This window comes from Triticum aestivum, chromosome 5A (genome assembly GCF_018294505.1).
Source record: "Triticum aestivum cultivar Chinese Spring chromosome 5A, IWGSC CS RefSeq v2.1, whole genome shotgun sequence".
NCBI classification, from domain to species: domain Eukaryota; kingdom Viridiplantae; phylum Streptophyta; class Magnoliopsida; order Poales; family Poaceae; genus Triticum; species Triticum aestivum.
In genome coordinates, this window is record NC_057806.1 from 53,033,125 (window position 1) to 53,052,995 (window position 19,871).

The window sequence follows — 19,871 nt, forward strand, 5'->3', positions numbered from 1 at the left end:
TTGACGACTCGGTAGGTTATAGGCAGGTTTGTTGATAACCTGAGTGGCTTGCAGACTACATGCGGTGTTTGGCCTGAATGGTTGCATCCACCATTTGTTATGCCTGAATGGGTCTCACCAGCCAAGATGCAAGTCCACGTCAAATACGGATTGTTGGATTTGGAAGGATCTTGAAACAGAGAAGAAGAAGAAGAAGAAGAAGAAGAAGAAGCATGATCTGGTGAAAGTGCTTAGCGTTGTTTGACTCAGGAGGATAACAAAAGCTCAGAAGAGCATAAGCAAGAGAGCACATTATCCGGTTCCCCCGTGTACATAGCGCGTTGAAATAAATACAGAATCAGCAACAATTAATATGAATAAAAGGGAGTGGCAATAATCACAACTACCAACACTAGATAACAAATCAGATTAACCACCGATTTGTTTGTCTTATCACAAATAACATGTTTCATTCAGAAGTCACGACAAGCGGCAAATAGCTAATAATCTTTGCATGAAGAACAACACACGGAAAAACACCAGACGGCAAAATAGCTAATAATCTTTGCATGAAGAACAACACACAGAAAAACAAATTTCACACATTTTGCTGGCTTGGTCTGTTGGTAGTTTGGCCTAGGATCTCAAGTTCTACTCGACCCTGGGGCAACACATCCTTGCAGCGAGGTCCTCTCTCGCTTGGAGGTCTCGCTGTTGGCTGTCGGCAATAGGAGACATGGTGGTGGCATTCCCGTCATTGCCATACAGGCGGGGGGGGGGGGGGGGGGGGGGGGGGAGGGGGTTAGAAGGTTGCGGTGATGACATATCCATACCACTGACGTCGGGGAGGGGGACTGTTCTACCTTCTCTTGTCAAAGTGCCAAGGCTAGAAGCGTGATGATGGTCTCCCTTTCGGGTGAGATGCATCATTGTGGAGCTCCAATACCTCTCGAGAACCGGCCTTGTGGTTTTCAGGTGAAAACCTATGATCCAAGTTACTTGATTGGACGATGGCATCTTGTCCCACGTCGCTATCTTCTTGGGACGTCGTTTTGGAAGACCTTCATCCTTTTTTATGAATTCCCTGTGTGATGGAATTGCGGTTAGCAGGATATCGGCAGGCGATGTTGGTTGCTATCGTTGTGACTTGTGTGACAACGATGTTGATGATGCACAATATTCCGAGTTGTATCAATACTTCATAGTCAAGACTGAACTTGATAAACCAAATACATCTTTTTGAATTGTTTGGATTGCTTACCACATGTGTCGCGTGATAAACCAAATACATCTTGTAGGTTTGAATGAACGGAGTAATACAAAAGAAGCTTGCAGTTTGAATCCAGTTCAAAATTTGCAGCTCCATGGCTACTCGCTACCTAGTGTACACTTTCGATGTGTGCGTGTGTACGTGTTAGAAAATGAAAAAAAAGAGGCAAAACTAGTCACGTGCTTTCTAGCCCGAGGGAAAAAAATGGAGGACTAAAAACTGAAAGAAGACGAGGAGCTCGCGACCCCAAAACCCTAACCCCTGCAACCCTCGGCGGCGGCGGCGGCGGCGATGGCGGACGGAGGCGGTGGACGGGCGGCGGAGCTGAAGGACCAGGGGAACGAGCAGTTCAAGTCGGGGAACTACCTCAAGGCCGCCGCGCTCTACACGCGGGCCATCAAGCTCGACTCCGACAACCCCACCCTCTACAGGTGCCCCCTCTCCCTCCCTTCCCATCTCCGCTCGTTCAGTGCGCGAAACCCTACTGCTCTGATCGATCTCCTCGGGCGGAGATGAGTTGAGATCGTGCGTGCGCTTGTTTGGTCAGCTGGTCAGATGGAATGAGGAAATGCGCGGCGTTAGCACATATGTTGCGCTGTTGTGGATTTAGGCTTTGGGATCGATGTGCCCTGAGGTTTGATTTGTGTGTCGCCGTGTTGCCGCCTGCCGAGCATTGCAAATTTCCATCCTATGAAGTATGAACCAAATGACATCTTTTTTCCTATAGGAATTGAGACACATACCATCTCATTTCCTATGGTTTTCCAATTCCTATAATATTCCTAGCATATGGACCAAAGGAGGACTAAATTCCAGAGCTTTAGACATAAATAGCTGTATTGGTGTTGAAACTACATTAACAGCTAATAAGCCTTTTGTGGTGTTGTTTCGATGTCAATGGAAATTAGCTTGTATGCTTCCAATAATCCGATGTTAGCGATTATTCACATTCCTGCGATATAGCCCGTCGATACACAATGTTTGCTGTGCTCTACCATGCGGCAGATTTAGTGTACATGTGACAAGACAAACCATTTCCAAAGTGCCTGTTATACAAGCCAAGACACAGAAAATATTCTTTCTGTCATTTCCTTGGGAAGATTTACTTCTGGATGCAACTAATATTCACAAATGTAGGAAAACCTTCTATTCCCAGCACCTTTTGCTCCAAGCAAAAAGATGTGACTTCTTCAGTTGTAATGTATAAGCATTCTAAGAGTCCTTACTTCGCATAGCCGGTTATGATTAGGTTATACCTTACATGGTATTGTTGTTGTGGAAGCAGTGCTGTTGATTCTATCACAAACCCACACTTTGCCTGTTTGATATAGATTGCAATATGACTATATGAGGCCCATGATGATCGGTGAGAATGAGTGTGGAAGAAAGTTAAGCAACCCTACTAACTGATTTAGGCAGTCAGCACCTCAGCCCTCAGGCGAGAGACTGAATCCTAAACCATCCAATCACGAGGGGCGGGCAATGAAACTGCATTGAAAGAAATGAGGAGGATCTGTTATTGCATATAGATTAAGGAAGCAATCAATCATGTCATGTGATGTGTGCTAGACAAATCATTTGGTATTCTGTTTGAGAAGTTAAGTTGGGATCTATTATTGACAGAAATTCACAACATAACTCAGAAAACAAAGCTAATAAATTTGGTACCAATATTGATAATAGGCCATTTTTACAGCCTTACATTAGGTACTATTCAGAGTTGAATTTGTCAAAAGGAAATCTTGACCTGTGTTATGAATGTTGATTTGAAATTTTGTGACATGTCAGGTACCAATATTATCTGTGTCATGTATATAGTTTTCAGAATTTTTTGAAACTTTAAAGGATGTCAACTGGGACTGGGTCACCTGGTGCACCAGATATTCTCCCAGACAGTCAGTTAGAGATACTGAATCCTAAACCATCCAATCACGAGGGGCAGGCAATGGAACTACATAGAGGGAAGCGAGGAGGATCTGTTATTGCGTATATAGATTAAGGAAGCAATCAATTATGCAATGTGTTCTAAACAAATCATTTGGTAAATTCTATTTGAGAAGTTAAGTTGGAATCTATTGTTGACAATGTTTTTCTAGGCTTACAATAATCAAACGATTTGGGAGCTGACAAAATTTGGCAACGGCAACTTGAGGGTATCTATGCCGCTAAGCAGGTGTCAAATTAATTGGTCTGAAATCTCAAAAGAAAAAGAAAAAGGTCTGAGAGCCAAGCCAACTTTCAAGTAGTAAAAAGCAGGCATTAAGTTGGAGAGTTGTGACGTATTGATTTTATTGAAATAAACTTTTTGGAAACTTCTGATATCCTTTTTATTTAAATCACTGCCAGCAACCGAGCTGCTGCATTTCTGCAGCTGGTTAAGCTTAATAAGGCACTTGCTGATGCTGAGACGACAATAAAACTGAAACCAGAATGGGAGAAGGTATAGAAATGCCAAATCGCATTCTGCTTCACCTACTGTCATTTATTTTGCTATCAGGCTTTACAGCCTAACTTCTTCCACAATACAGGGTTATTTCAGGAAAGGATGTGTTTTGGAGGCCATGGAGCAGTATGAGGAGGTTAGAGTAAAAGGCGAATGACTTGCTACTTTTGATCGACAGGGGAGAGGGATTTGGTCACACCCTCTCTTTTTCCTTAATGTTCCGCAAAGTGTACACTTTGACCAAGTGTCCATGTCAACTATGTTGTAGCAAGTTGAGAAACAATCACATTAAAAAATTCGTGCTTTAAGTAGTGTTTCTATTGATTGCAAGTATGAAAAATAAAGATCTGAGGATGTAGATCAGATGACTACTCAGTTGATACCCTTTGTGGTGAAATTGATAAATAATAGGTGAACCAAGGTCTTAAGCTTTTTGAAAATGTTGTCTATTTCACTATATTACGTTATACTTGCTATTGTTCCAAAAAATATAAGATGTATCTTGTTCTTGAATGTGATTATTTTGTGTTGAGGTTTTATATGAACCATACAATGGCATTCCTTTATTGTTGCTGTTTGCATGCATTCACTTACGAAGCCTGTTTTTTGTGGCCAAATTGTTTAACTATCCCCACGTTCTCCTTTATCTGACCGAAATCTGGAAATTATCTGCTCAAACTGTATATTTCTGTATTGAGATGAACCAGTGTTAAATTCATAACTAAGATTATGTTACGTTATGTTCTCGTGCAGGCAATATCTGCTTTTCAAATAGCTTTGCAGCACAATCCACAAAATACAGAAGTCGCGAGAAAGATCAAGAGGCTTACTCAGTTAGCAAGGGAACAGAAGCGAGCTGTTGATGTGGAGAACCTGCGTTCCAATATTGACATCGGGAAGAACTTGCAGTCATTGAAAAAGGAGCTGGTGAGTTTTTTTATTGCAGCCATTGCTACCCTCATAAAAGTGCGGAAACAGGAAACAAGAAGTTTTATCAGCAAGGCATTCCGTGAATAATCTTTTCAATTCCTTTCTATTTTAATTTCATGTTTATACACTTTTAGCATGCCAATTCAGATGCACTTGAATACACTTCTCAAAATTCAAATATGCATACAGATGCACGTTGTAGATTAGATCACGTGCATAAAATATTTCGTGCTATGAGTTTGATTGTTGCATAAATTACAGAAGATATTGACATCTGTTGTAGAGAAAACATGTCCTGTCATGTATGTTTCATGATTTATGTATTTCCATTGCAGGCTACAAAGTATGGAGATGCAGAAATGGGACAAAATATATTCTCATTTGTTATCAGTGTGATTGAAACAGCGATTAAGGCTTGGCATGACACAGGAAAGGTGGATGCAAAGGTCAATTTTCTTCTTGATGATCAGAAGACTGACACTGAAAAATATGCCCCAGTGGTTAACATTGAGAAGGTATTATGCTGCTTCAGGACTCTTTGTTCTTCTGCTTCTCAAACTTATACGGCACATAAACAATTGAAAGTCCTAATGTTTTATAGTACTAAGGATCTGTTTTAATTTGAGATTTCTATTTGTTAGTTCTCCATTATAACTTATATCACGAATTTACAACTTATCAACTCTTATATTTTCTCTTTTCTGGCAGGCCTTTGAGTCACCCCATACCCATGGCAGTTGCTTTGCATATTTGCGGCAATACTCTGAGGAGTCTTTTTCAAAGGCTGCTTGCATGGTAGCACCTAAGAGCATCATCTCCTATCCACAGGTTTGATTCACCTCTTCTCCGTGTTAGTGTGATCTGTGTTTCTATAGTGTGATGTTGTGTCCCTTGAACCGGTAGTTTTTCCTTTTTACAATTCATTTTGTTTCATCCTTGATAAGTAATGATATCATGCACGGTATCTTTGGTGCTATAATGAACAAGATGAGACTAACATGACCCGTCATATGCAGGTCTGGAAAGGTCAAGGATCAAGAAAATGGAAGCTTGACCAGAGTGATGGATTCTTTGTACAATTTGAATCACCAATTTTACGGAAGATATGGTTTGTTGCTAGCACAGCAGAGAAGGGACGAGCATTGTGCAGGTAATTCTCCTTCAGTCCGAAGATCCATATATGTATTCATCTACCTGTGACTTGGCAATTTGAAAGCTGCCAAGTCAAAATCTTATCCGAATATGTCTCTATTGTAGATCCTGTTGTCATGATTGCCTATTTATTAATGTTGCTTGTGCTAAAGTTTTGCCGATCCTTTAAGATTCCTCTTAAATTCAGGATAGGGATCGACAGCATTAGTAAGTCAACACGGCAATCAAATAATCAACTAGTTGTACCACCGCATTATTAATTTTTGTTAGCAAGGCTCAAGCAACCCAGGATACGAACATAATGCACTCACATGGATATTCTTCTAGAAGTCTACCGGTATTTCTACATGCTTAAAAAGGAAACTGCTAGCCTTCCATTTTTAGCTGGCATGTATCCAGTTACGCATTGCAATCTTGTGATGCTCAACAACACCTTTCTTGTGAACTTTAGATGCATCTGCTGTTGCACCGCTAAGTGCTTTACAACCTTGAGTTGATGCCTTTGGGGGTTGCTTTCGCAGCCTGTTGGATAACCATCACTCTTGCCTGCCCTTTATGGTAATCACAAGCTTTAATAGCGTACCATGCCTCTTCTTTGGCACTTTTTTTGGCAGGAGCCCTGAGCCCTTGGACATTACCATCCACGAGATCCTTCCTCGTATATTCAAAGAGAACGAAACCAGTGCTTGAACGACAGGTGCACCGTCGACGAGATCTTGATTCCACCACCCCTGACTGCGTGATCTGTATTGCTCACGGTGGTTTACGGTTGAGAAGGGGGCAGGTATTTTCTCACACAGGAAGAAGTGAATGCCATATATCTTGTAAACCGACGATCCCTGTGTCGGTGTTTTGTACACCCAGGCACTCCAATTTTGTTGCTGTGTGGTTTTTGCTGTATGCAGTGTATACAGGATATGCTGGGGTTATATGCTAGTAGTTGCCTCTCTTTCGTTCGTGAAAAGATTTATATTCCAGGATGCATTAGATGCTTGTGCTCTGATTTTATTGTGTTATGGCTGGCCTCGCACTTTTTTTAATAGATATAAGCCCCACAGTGTTGTGATGTAGAAGCATACCGAAATTCTCTCCTGATCAATCTGCATGGATGGATAGATAATGATGAAACGGCACCCTAGAAATATGGCAAGTGATGCATCGCCATCCGTTGCTTTTCAGGCGCATGATGGTTTGATATAAAGATAGTAGAGCCGTACCCGCATGGAGAGCTAATTAAACTTAACTAAACCCGTGAGCAATTTGGTGGTATATATGTATTGGATCTTTTGTCTAAATCATGAGATACTAGATTGCGTGTGTAAATTGACTAACTAAAATGTGTACAGCTGCAATGATTATCATTTCGCGTCCAAACTATATACCAGCACTATATATTTGTACGCCATTATAATCTGGCCCCATCTAAGAATAAGATGTACGTGGATCACTCCAGTCGGCACACAAAATATTTTGTACTAATTCTGATATAAAATAGTAGTATGCCAAGTCGGTATCTGGTTAATCATTGGGGAGGTAGCAAAGCATTAGCATGAGCCTTTCTCCATACATGTAGAAAGGCAAGCCTGAGCCTGAGATGTGGCACTACTGTCTGTGTCGATTAGCTGCTGCTGCAAGCGATGGGCGGCTGCTTTCGGTGGCCATGCTCCGTTTCCGGCGAGGCGAGAGCGACGCCGCCAGCGAGCGAGGAGCATGTGACCAAGCCAGGCTCGCTGGATGGATGGTAAGTGTAAGCGTGACGGGTATTAATGGGCGGCGTGGCGTGGCGAGGCGCGTATGTACGGCGTCACACGCGACCGATGCAGCTCTGCAGGCTGCTGCAGGCACCTACACCGTCGCCCAGGCCTAGGGGGAGGGGAGGGGGTGGGCGCTTTCGCTGTAGTAATGGATGAGATCGCTCTGTTCCGTTCAGTTCACCCAAGATCCACTCAAGATCCAATACAACCGGATCGGTGCCAGGGTCAGGACAAATTACACCCAAATAGTACACGATCCATAGTCTTCTTTTGTGTGTCTGTGATAGAGAGTGAGAGTTCAGTGACATGCCATGTGTGCACACAATACACGTATCCGTGTGTGCGCTGGCGCTAACTGATATATCGATGCATCGTTTTTCTTTTTACGGAAAAAATAGTATCAAGTAGGAGTACATCATGGATTCATGGACGATGTGCGCGTAGAAAGGACTGTGCGCACGTTACGTACCATGCGTGGACGAGAAAGAGAACAGGAATGTGGGCAAAAGCATGAGAGGACTCGAAGCATCGTAAAAGAAGACGCATGAGGCATCTGCATGCGCCGACGCGACACTGGCCACGCCGGCCAAACTCGCCGATGGGTTTATGGATGCCGCGACGGGCGACGTGACCGCGGCTGCGCGCCGGCCGGGACGGTGGATAAAACGAGAGAGAAAAAGGTACACCGTACACATGCACGCATATGCCGCGAAAGTACGCACAACACAATCCGAACACTGATCCAAAGTAAAAAGGCACGCAGGCACAACACAACGCAAACACATCCGTCCGTGAATGCCCATCCGTCGATCCATCAGAAACTCAGGATCGTTCGCATGATCATCATGACCGTCAGCTTTAAATTTCGCTCCTCCTTTTGACGCAGTCCCGCTCCTTTCACGTTCTTCTTTGCTACTCTGCTTTCTTCCATGTCGTAAAATGGTAATGCGACCCCTCCCCCCCCCCCACCCCCCCCCCCCCTCCCCCAAAAAAAAACAAAAACCTTGCGAAGCCGAGCACGAGGTGAGATTAGGCGAGGTGTCTGAATGCCGCACGACCTCATGAGATAGCTACACTTCTGCAAAAAAAAGAGAGGTGTTATCTTTCTTTTTGCAAAAAAGGTACATTTTACTATCCTGAACAAAATTGGTGGTTCACATTACCCCTTGATCTATTTTTCGGTTCCTTTACCATCCCTAAACAATCTCATACCGGACAAAAAAAACACCCTAAGTGGTTTACCCAGACCGGATGGTGACGTGGACACGGTCAAAGGTGGTATTTGACCTGCGGTTGGGTCCCACTCGTCGGTTTGTTTTAATTTTTTTAAAGAAATAGAAGAAATAGCAGCCGGCCGCAGCGGCGGCAGCCGGTGCGCGTGGAGCCGGCAGGCGGCCGGGCCGGCGTCGGGGAGGGCGGAGACAGCGTGCGCCGAGCGGGGAGGCCGGGCGCGACCAGGCGCGTGGAGCGATGCGGGCGCGGCCAAGCGTAGAGCGGCGTGGGCGCAGACGGGTTCGCACACGCGGGGACAGAGCGGCGTGGAGCGGCTTGGGCGCAAATGGGGCCGCACGTGCGAGAGCGGAGCTGGGAAGGTCGGAGCTGGCAGGCAACCGGGGACGACGGTGCAAGCTCGAGGAGGAGGCATGGCGGCGCAGGCGCGCAGCCGGAGCGGCGACGGGACGGATGGAGGCGGAGCCAACGCCGCGGAGGAGCGAGGCAAGGCCGACCGGGGCTAGCTCCGCGCGATGGCGGATCTGACACGAAGAGAGAGGTGAGAGAAACCTGACAAGGGGCCCCACCTAGATCAAAACTGCCATTGACTAGTGCCACGTTAGCAACAGGTTGAGACAAATCAACCAAAAGGGTGTTTTGCCCGGTTTTGGTTTGTTTGGGATAGAAGAAGTCGAAAAATAAATTAAGAGGTAAAATGAACCATCCATTTTATTCAGGGTAATTTTTCTTTTGCGAATAACCCGTCCACGATCTATACGGTCACACCGGCTCCACGTGGGAGCGGCGGCATGCCTTCAGCCCCCTGATCTATTCGGTGTTTGTGGTGGGTCAAAGCCCCAAAAACCTGATTGTAATTTCGGTTTTCTTTGTGGAGCTTGTAAAACTGGCACTCTTCAATACTGTATATTTTTTATTTTGCAAAAAGTAATGTATATCTTTTCAAAAAATGTACATTTTTTTTGAAACAGAAAAATGTACATATTTGATAGGATAGATATTGACACTTTTCTCTATAAATTTGTTTAAAGAAATGCAATTTTCGCTTTTTAAATAATATGTATGCACTACATCATGTAACTGAAGGATGATCAAAAGAGATGACTTGTGGGTTACCATTGAAAGAAAAAAAGTAAAATAAAAGAAAGGACGAAGAATAAAGGGGCAACTGCGATAAAAAGCTTTTTCAGTTATACAGTGATATCAAATCTCAATGAGAGACAAAAAAGTTATATTTCTTGTTTCTTTACTTCCTCTCGTAAGAGGTGGCTAAGGCGAACTCGTCCCCTCCAGGCTTCATCGACAAGTTTATGGTTCATTTCCCTTCTGCCTACGGCTTCGGCTGCCAATGACGAGTAGGAGAATCCTGATGCCTTGACTGCATCTAATAGTTCAGGTTAAGGTTTTTTACTCCTCAGAGGGTGACACTTCTTCATTTAGTTGGTGTTCCAGGCTACAATCCTGCTTGAGTTCGACTGTATGTACAGAGTGGACGAATATTCGTTGTACATTCCTATCATCTTCTTGGGGTGATAGGTTAGGATCTTTCACCGTGTATACACAATGACCAGATCTGATGCCAAACACTTCAGATTGATTCAATTATTCAACGATGACAACTATGAGTATAGGGTGATGGTCCTTTGGAGCCACATGCACGGAGAGGTCAGGCCGCCTCGGTACAGAAGCGACGATAAAGACTTAGAGCATCTACAGCCGCTCTTGGCAAATTCGACCCCTCAAACGCCCACGAACACGATCGGACGCGTCCGCAGACAGTGACCGGTCACGCCTCAAATTTGGTGATATGCATCTGAGTTTCTTACATTTCATCCCCTAGATCCATACAAACCATGCAAATAAACCTACATACTACGCGACGCTAGCCACCACACTTCATCGTCGGAGAAGTCCACGACGTTGGTGAAAGGATCGATATGGTGGACTAGAGGGGGGGGGGTGAATAGGCAACTACCAATTTTTAACTTTTCTTTATCAAATTAAACTTTGCATCAAAGTAGGCTGTCTAGATGTGCAACTAGGTGAGCAACCTATATGATGCAATAACAACAAGCATACAAGCAAGCAAGAGAAGTAACACTAAAGAGCTTGCACAAGTAAAGGTAAGAGATAACCAAGAGTGGATCCGGTGAAGACGAGGATGTGTTACCGAAGTTCCTTCCTTTTGAGGGGAAGTACGTCTCCGTTAGAGCGGTGTGGAGGCACAATGCTCCCCAAGAAGCCACTAGGGCCACCGTATTCTCCTCACGCCCTCACACAATGCGAGATGCCGTGATTCCACTATTGGTGCCCTTGAAGGCGGCGACCGAACCTTTACAAACAAGGTTGGGGCAATCTCCACAACTTAATCGGAGGCTCCCAACAAAACCACGAAGCTTCACCACAATGGACTATGGCTCCGTGGTGACCTCAACCGTCTAGGGTGCTCAAACACCCAAGAGTAACAAGATCCGCTAGGGATGAGTGGGGGAATCGAAAATCCCTTGGTGGAAGTGTAGATCGGGGCCTTCTCAACCACTCCCGAGCAAATCAACAAGTTTGATTGGCTAGAGAGATAGATCGGGCGAAAATGGAGCTTGGAGCATTTAATGGAGCTTGAGCATTAATGGAGCTTGAGGGGGAAGAGGTAGGTCAAAGGGAAGAAGGGGACCCCCTTTTATAGTGGGGGCAACAATCCAACCGTTGCCCCCACCAACCAGCCCCGCACAGGGCGGTACTACCGCTAAGAGGGGGCGGTACTACCGCTAGGTCAGCGGTACTGCCGCTCCAGCCAGCGGTACTGCCGCGCAGAGAAGACTAGTAGGGAATAGGACCCAACGCGGTACTACCGCGGTGGTAAGGGCGGTACTACCGCTCCTGAAACGGTACTACCGCCTCTACAACCGCAACTAGTGCCGCAAAACCCGACACGAGAAAAAGAGCCCTCGAGTCGAGGCGGTAGGAGCCAGACAGCCCAGCGGTACTACGGCAGCGGGGTCACGGGCGGTACTACCGCTGCGGAGCGGAACTGCCGCTTGTGACCCTTCGGCCGTACTACCGCTGGTAGTGCGGTACTACCGCTGGGACACAGAAGAGAGAGAGGATCTCTCCAAAGAGGCTGAGGACGAGGCGGTGGTGCCAGGCACCCCAGCGGTACTACTGCTGTGGAGTCACGGGCGGTACTACCGCTGCGGAGCGGTACTGCCGCTTGTGGCTCCTCAGCGGTACTACCGCTGGGTTGCGCGGTACTACCGCTGGGACCCAGACAGGACAAAGAAAAGAGGAGAGATCTCTTCAATGGAATGGAAGAGCTCGGAGGGTGAGAAGCTGATGTGTACGTGTTGATTCCACCCATGCAATACCCCAGCGGACCCCCTCTTGATAGTACGGTGCCCTCTACGCAACTAGTCCACCGAGAGAGAAACGAAAGAGCTACACCGTCTTGAAAGACACTACGAAGGGAAGAAAACGTCTCGTGCCAGGGATGAATCTGTGAACTACTCAAAGCACATGATTAGTCCGCAAACATGTTGTCATCAATCACCAAAACTACCTTGAGAGAGATATGCCGTAACAATCTCCCCCTTTTTGGTGGATTGATGACAACTAGGGATTTGCACAAGGAAAAGATATAAACGTAAGAAAACTAAGAACTACAAAATATAGACGGGCTCCCCCAGAATGTGTGCGCCTAGAAAGAGGAGCAAAAGGAAAGCAAGACACACACATCCGGATCAACACTCCCCCTATATTTTATAGTCCAACAAACCTAAGCACAAGATATATGAGAGAAGAGTATATAACAGGACAAGCATGCAACTCATAATATACTACAGTACTGAATAGACATAAGTAATAAGGTAGCGATAGGGAGCATATGTCTCACACCATATGTCTAGAACTTAGGTCTCACGGGCACCAAACCAAACCAAACAAAGACACCGAGAGAACACACAAGAAAACACAAGACGACAAGACGACAAACTCAAAGCTCGGCAACACAAATCCCTACACTCTCTCCCCCTTTGGCAGCGAGACACCAAAAAGGGAAAAGAGCGACGCTACGACTCCAGGTGATGGCAAGCTGAGGATCTCGAACATCATATCTCAGCGTGATCGTCTGCATCTCCGTCGTTGGTCGAAAACTGCTCGGCGCCGGAGTCGGTCCAAGGGCAATGCTGATGAATCCACTCCTCCTCTTCAGTGATCTGACCCTCAGATCCACTGGCAACTGTCGCTCCCATCTAACGCATGAGCTCCTTGTGGCGCACCCTGGCATGCTTCTCCGCCACATGAGTCATGTACTGACCATGAGACTCCATGCAGAAAAGCTTCTTCAACTTGTTTTTAAGCTTTTTCGCCCATGAGGGTTCAGCACTAGAGGGCCCAAGATCCTCCGCGTGATCATCAGTGGCTGCCCCACCCTCGGTCTCCATGGCAGCAGCAGCAGCAGCAGCAGATGGACCCCCGAATTGAGGTGCTGGGGTGACCCAATTGTCCTTCTTCCTCAGACGCTTGATCTCATGGGAAACCAAGTCTCCAGTTTCCAGCAACACTCTGGGATAGATCTGTGCCCAGGCCCTCTCAATGAGCCTCATGATGAATGGACCATATATCGGGAACTTGCGCTCAGACACGGCAGAGGGAAGTTCAGACCACATGACATGAGAAATATCCAGGCTCTGTCCAGTGTTTGCTTTCTTCTCATGCTGACAGAAAAGGAGCATGTCCACAAGGTAAGAGTGGACCATATCCAGATTCTCGATCCAAGGGAAGAGAGTCTCACGGAAGATGCGATGAAGAATGTCCAGATACAGAGACAGCTCATAGGTTTTCTTCTTAGTCACTAGGTGAACTTTCACAGTGTAGTAGGGCCAAAGGGCTTGCTTGTGGCTGGACGTAGCATTGCGGTGAGGGCGGAAACCGACTGGAGTCTCAAGCCCGTGATCCACCACATCAAGTAACTCCATGAAAGCCTTCCACTTGAAGAAAAGCAGGTTGCCATTGGTCATCCATGTCAGAGTTTTGTCGACATCCGTCCCAAGATGAACGGTGGCAAAGAATTGAGCCACCAAATCTGCATCGAAATCCTTGTTGAATTGCATGATCCTGAGAATGTTCAGCTGAGTGCACATCTGAAGGGCTTCGCCAAAGTACTCCGGGTCCTTCTCCATAGCATCAGTGTCAATGGAGCGAACATCAACAAAGAGATTCTTCTTGGCCTTGATCACATCAAAATAGATGGCAAACTGAAATCGGTTCCAGAACGGGCGGTTGACCAAAGTGGGTTCTTGGTCCACCTCATAGGGATTGCGGCGACGCCTTTCCCAAAACTCCTTGTTGGTCATCTCAGTCACAGTCTTCCCCTTTGGCTTGGTGGCGGATCTCTTCGAGTGCTGAGGAGGTGGAGGAACACTTGCGGATGCACTTGCTGGAGGCGGTTAGGTGCTAGAGGAACCACTGGCTGGCTCAGAGGTGTGGTAGCATTTTGATGTTGCACGCCCGGGGTTGATACGGCGAGCTTGATGCTCAGGATGTTCATCACCTGGAGCCAAACACAAGAACACGCAAAACAACCAGAAAGAACGAGCATAAGCCAACAAACACAACAAAAGGATCAAAGAAAAGGCAGGAATAGGATGGAGCTTGGCAGGCAGCGGTAGTACCGTGACATGCTCGTGGTAGTACCGCTCCAAAGAGAGCAGTAGTACCGCTCGAGACGGGGAAACATCAGTTTCTTGCTACCGTGGTCAGATCCGGCACTACCGGCCTGCCAAATTCAAAAATATTCCTACGAAACTCTAATCAAGATAGTCTAGTTGCCTTCTCCAACCTACTCAAGCCTAGATTTAGCCAAAAATCTAGAGATGCAACCACCATTGCCCCTAAGAACAAGATCTGAAAAACGAGACAAAAGGAGAGAAGGAACGGGGGCAATACCGGCATCCATGGCAAGAGAACGAGGTGGGGATCGACTCCACCGAAGGAAATGGAGAGGGATGCCCCGGAGACGGAGATCCGCCGGAGCCCTCCCGCGGCGAGAGGAGGCTGGAGAGAGGAAGAGGAAAGAGGGGGCGAAGCGAATGGGTATGGGGGAGAAGAAACCTCCCCCTGCCCCGATATAACCCCCTGGTCCCGTCCCTCAGCGGTAGTACCGCGCTGGGGGCTGGTAGTACCGCTTATAAGCGGTAGTACCGCGCACCACCAGCGGTAGTACCGCCCAGTACGCCACGGCAACCAAACAACACGGCCTTAGCTCGAGGAAAACAAAACGGCAAGAAAAGAGAGCACACCAGCAAACGGCCAAGACACACCTCTTCAAGAGAGGGCGGTGGCCGAGGCCACCTATGTTTGAGTCAAGAGGTATGGCGCCGCGAAGATTTTAACCTTGAGCCCATGACCAAAACTCGTCTTTGAAACACAACTACCATCAACAATGGCTAAAGAGAAAGACTTGATCAATTTATGCATAATGGGGGGAGGGAGAGTTCATTGAGAGAACAACACTCCCCCTATGTCCATGCCTACACCTAAACTAGACAGCAAATTGAGCGTGGTGGGGTGTGCAAGGGTTCAAGCCACATTGCTCGAATCAATGATATTTAGCTCATGCCTTAACTCGCGAAATCTTGCTTCATCCAAGGGCTTCGTGAAAATATCTGCAAGGTTGTCATGAGTGTTGACATAGTTGAGCTCGATCTCTCCTCGCCTAATGTGATCCCGGATGAAGTGATACCGAATCTCAATATGCTTCGTCTTGAAGTGTTGCACCGGGTTGAGAGAGATCTTGATGGCACTTTCATTGTCACACCAAAGAGGCACTTTGTCACAAGTGACACCGCAATCCTTTAAAGTTTGCCTCATCCATAGGAGTTGTGCACAATAACTACCGGCTGCTACATACTCCGCCTCGGTGGACGAGAGAGACACACAACTTTGCTTTTTGGAAGACCAACTTACCAAAGAGCAACCAAGGAATTGGCACCCTCCGGAAGTGGACTTCCTATCCACTTTGTCTCCCGCCCAATCGGAATCCGAGTACCCTACAAGCTTGAAGTTTGATCCTCTTGGGTACCATAAGCCAAAGTTTGGGGTATGAGCCAAATATCGAAAGATTCGTTTGACCGCCACATAGTGACTTTCCTTAGGTGCGGCTTGAAACCGTGCACAAATTCCCACACTCAACATGATGTCCGGTCTAGATGCACAAAGGTAAAGCAAGGATCCAATCATGGAGCGATATACCTTTTGATCCACCACTTTACCATTGGGATCTAAGTCAAGTTGGCACTTGGTGGGCATTGGAGTGGAAGCCGGCTTGACGTCACTTAGCTTGAATCTCTTGAGCATGTCTTGAGTGTATTTGGATTGATTGATGAAGGTTCCTTCTCTTCTTTGCTTCACTTCGAACCCTAGAAAGAACTTCAACTCTCCCATGGAGGACATCTCGAACTTTGAGGTCATGAGAGCGGCAAATTCCTCATTGAAAGCTTTGTTAGGAGAACCAAAGATAATATCATCAACATATAATTGGCACACAAACAACTCCCCTTTGACCTTCTTAGTAAAAAGAGTGGGGTCGATTAGCCCAACTTCAAAACCACGGTCTTGTAACAACTCGGTAAGGTGGTCATACCACGCACGTGGGGCTTGTTTAAGGCCATAGAGTGCCTTATCGAGTTGATACACATGATCGGGAAAGTAGGGATCCTCGAACCCGGGGGGTTGCTTGACGTAAACCAATTCATTAATAGGACCATTAAGAAAAGCACTCTTCACATCCATTTGTTGTAACTTAAAGTTATGATGAGAAGCATATGCAATCAACATGCGAATGGATTCAAGACGAGCAACGGGAGCAAAGGTTTCACCGTAGTCGATACCCTCGACTTGGGAGTAGCCTTGTGCTACCAAACGAGCCTTGTTGCGAATGATAATCCCATGGGCATCTTGCTTGTTCTTAAATATCCACTTGGTTCCTATGACATTGTGATTCCCGGTCGGTCTTGGCACCAATCTCCACACTTTGTTGCGCTCGAAGTTGTTGAGTTCTTCATGCATGGCATTGAGCCAATCCGGATCTTCTAGCGCCTCATAGACCTTGTGGGGTTCCACACAAGAGACAAACGCGTGATGCTCACAATAATTTGCTAATTGTCTACGAGTGCTTACCCCCTTTCTTAAGCTTCCAAGCACATTCGTCATGAGATGATCCTTGGTGGAGAGCTTGGAAGCAACCTTGGCGGCACGACGCTCTAATTCCTCCTCGGGGGTGAGACGAGGAGTGGTCACTTGATCATCTTGAGCGTCGTCTTGGGCTTGTTCTTGTTCTTGAACTTGCTCGGAGGAGAGAACTTGACCTTGGGCATCACTTGATGTGTCAACACCGTCTTGAGCGTGATCTTGCCCTTGGTCATGTTCTTGAGGATGAGGGCCTTCATGTTGTTCTTCGGAAGCGTGTGGGCCTTGGGTTGGTGATGGCTCCACTTGAGTGGAGCTTTGTCCTTCTCCTTCGGCCACAAGGGGTTCCTCAATGGGTAGGATAAAGCCAACACCCATTCTTCTTATGGCTTGGGGAGGAATTTCATCACCTACATCACAAGTGCCACTTTGCTCCACTTGGGAGCCGTTATTCTCATCAAACTCCACGTTACACGTCTCCTCAATAAGTCCCGTGGATTTATTGAGGACACGGTAAGCATGAGAGTTTGTAGCATAACCAACAAATATGCCCTCATAAGCTCTAGCCTCAAATTTAGACAACCGAACACCTTTCTTGAGAATGAAACACTTACACCCGAATACCCGGAAGTACTTGAGGTTGGGCTTGTTACCGGTGAGTATCTCATATGGAGTCTTGTTCAAGCCCTTGCGGAGGTAGAGCCGATTGGATGCATGACACGCGGTGTTGATGGCTTCGGCCCAAAAGTTGTACGGAGACTTGAACTCCGCCATCATGGTCCTTGCCGCATCCATCAACGTCCGGTTCTTCCTCTCCGCAACACCGTTTTGTTGAGGGGTGTAGGGTGCGGAATATTGATGCTTGATTCCCTCATCACTAAGAAACTCATCCAAGGTGTAGTTCTTGAACTCGGTGCCGTTGTCACTTCTTATTGTCAAGATCTTTGCATTGTGTTGACGTTGTGCTTCATTTGCAAAGTCAATGACGGTTTGTTGGGTCTCGCTCTTCCTCTTGAAGAAATACACCCACGTGTACCTTGAGTAGTCATCCACAATCACCAAGCAATACTTCCTACCTCCAAGACTATCGAAGGATGGAGGCCCAAAGAGATCCATGTGAAGGAGCTCCAAAGGCCTCTTTGAATAAATGATAGTCGTGGGAGGGTGAGCCTTCTCATGTAGCTTTCCTTCGATACAAGCACTGCAAGCACGATCTTTAGCAAAACTAACATTCGTTAGTCCACGGACATGGTCCCCCTTGAGGAGACTTTGCAAAGATCTCATATTGACATGGGCTAAACGGCGATGCCAAAGCCATCCCACATCAACTTTAGCCATTAGGCACGTCGCGGTCTTAGTGGGTCGCTCCGAAAAGTTAATCACATATAGACCGTTCTCGACATGCCCAACAAAGGCTACTTTAAGAGTCTTGCTCCACAAGAGGGCCACGGTATCGATATCAAAGAAAGTGGCAAAGCCCATGATTGCAAGTTGACGAACGGAAAGTAAATTGTATGCAAGGGACTCAACAAGCATGACCTTCTCTATCGTGAGATCATGAGAGATGACCACCTTGCCAAGTCCCAATACCTTAGAAGATGAGGCGTCACCCCACTCGACATTGGTGGGCATAGATGGAACCTTGTGCACGTCCACCACCAAGTCCTTGCTTCCGGTCATATGATTTGTAGCTCCGCTATCGAGCAACCATGATCCCCCACCAGAAGCAAACACCTACAAGAGATCAATGCTTGGTTTTAGGTACCCATTTTGTAATGGGTCCTTTGATGTTAGTAACAAGGGTCTTTGGAACCCAAATAGACCATTCAATGTATTCATGAAGAGAACCAACAAATTTGGCATAAACATGCCCATCACTAGCACGACATAAAACACATAAGAAGGATTAAAATCGCCGACTTTGTTGGGAGGGGTGACATTGCCTTTCTTGACATTACCACCCTTTGCATTGTTCTTCTTCTTCTCCTCGGAGGCACTCTCTCCCTCCTTCACAAAGGTTTGCATGAGAGGAGGAGGTCGTTTGGTCTTGTCATTCTTCTTCTTGTTCTTGGAGTCGGGCACGTACCCAACCCCTTCCTTGGCCACAACTCCCTTTTGGTTGATCAAGAGATCGTTGAGGTTCTTCTTGCCTTGTATGCAAGTCGCAAGACCTCTCTCAAGTTGCCCCTTTAGCTTAGCGTTCTCCTCAACGAGATGCACATGCTCACAACACGGGTTAGTAGCATTTGCATTATCAATTAACATCATACGAGGGAAAGTGGCTTTTTCCTTGGTTAGCTTTACTTGAAGTTGATCATGAGACTCTTTGAGGCTAGCATGAGCACCCTTCAAGACCTTGTGAGCCTTGTCAAGTAGATCAAACTCCTCTTTGAGTCTAGCAAGATCAACCTCAAGTTCGGCCTTCTCGGAGTTTAGCACATGAGAAACTATGAGGACATGATCATAATCTTTCTTTAACTTAGCATGATCAACGTTGTGTGACTCCTCAAGAGCCAAACGAAGACCACGCTCTTCCTCAAGAGCATTGGAAAGATCCGAAATCTCATCGGCATAGTCACGACTATGCCCTTCCATCTTAGTGATGGTGTCTTCGTGAGCCTCGATCATGTCATTGGCTTCACCAAGTTGTTCCAAGAGAGCAACAAAGTGCTTCTTGGATTTTCCCTTGAGTTTGCCCATAAAGGCCTCAAACTCATTAGCCTCCACATTAGCTCCCTCAAGTTCATTAATGCTATCCGTCGGAGAAGGATGATTAATGATGGTAGTTTTGATGTTGGGGGTTACCTTGTTGGTGGCTTTAGCCATGAGGCACTTGGCGGTGATGCTCTCATTGGGTGAGTCGAAGAGAGACACCCGTGAAGTCGTCGCAATGGCAACGGAGGCCATGGCAACCGACTCATCACCTTCATCA

General features: G+C 46.5%; 1 protein-coding gene across 1 annotated transcript; it reads left to right on the plus strand.

Annotated features, from left to right (window-relative positions):
* The first annotated feature begins 1,414 nt into the window (after positions 1-1,414).
* Positions 1,415-6,782, plus strand: LOC123102281 (tetratricopeptide repeat protein 1). The gene is made up of 8 exons (XM_044523581.1): positions 1,415-1,680; positions 3,596-3,689; positions 3,778-3,828; positions 4,446-4,619; positions 4,958-5,137; positions 5,331-5,450; positions 5,639-5,772; positions 6,389-6,782. Exons 1-8 carry the CDS (start codon positions 1,541-1,543, stop codon positions 6,462-6,464), a joined length of 969 nt encoding a protein of 322 aa, XP_044379516.1. The 5' UTR covers positions 1,415-1,540; the 3' UTR covers positions 6,465-6,782.
* Positions 6,783-19,871: the final 13,089 nt, after the last annotated feature.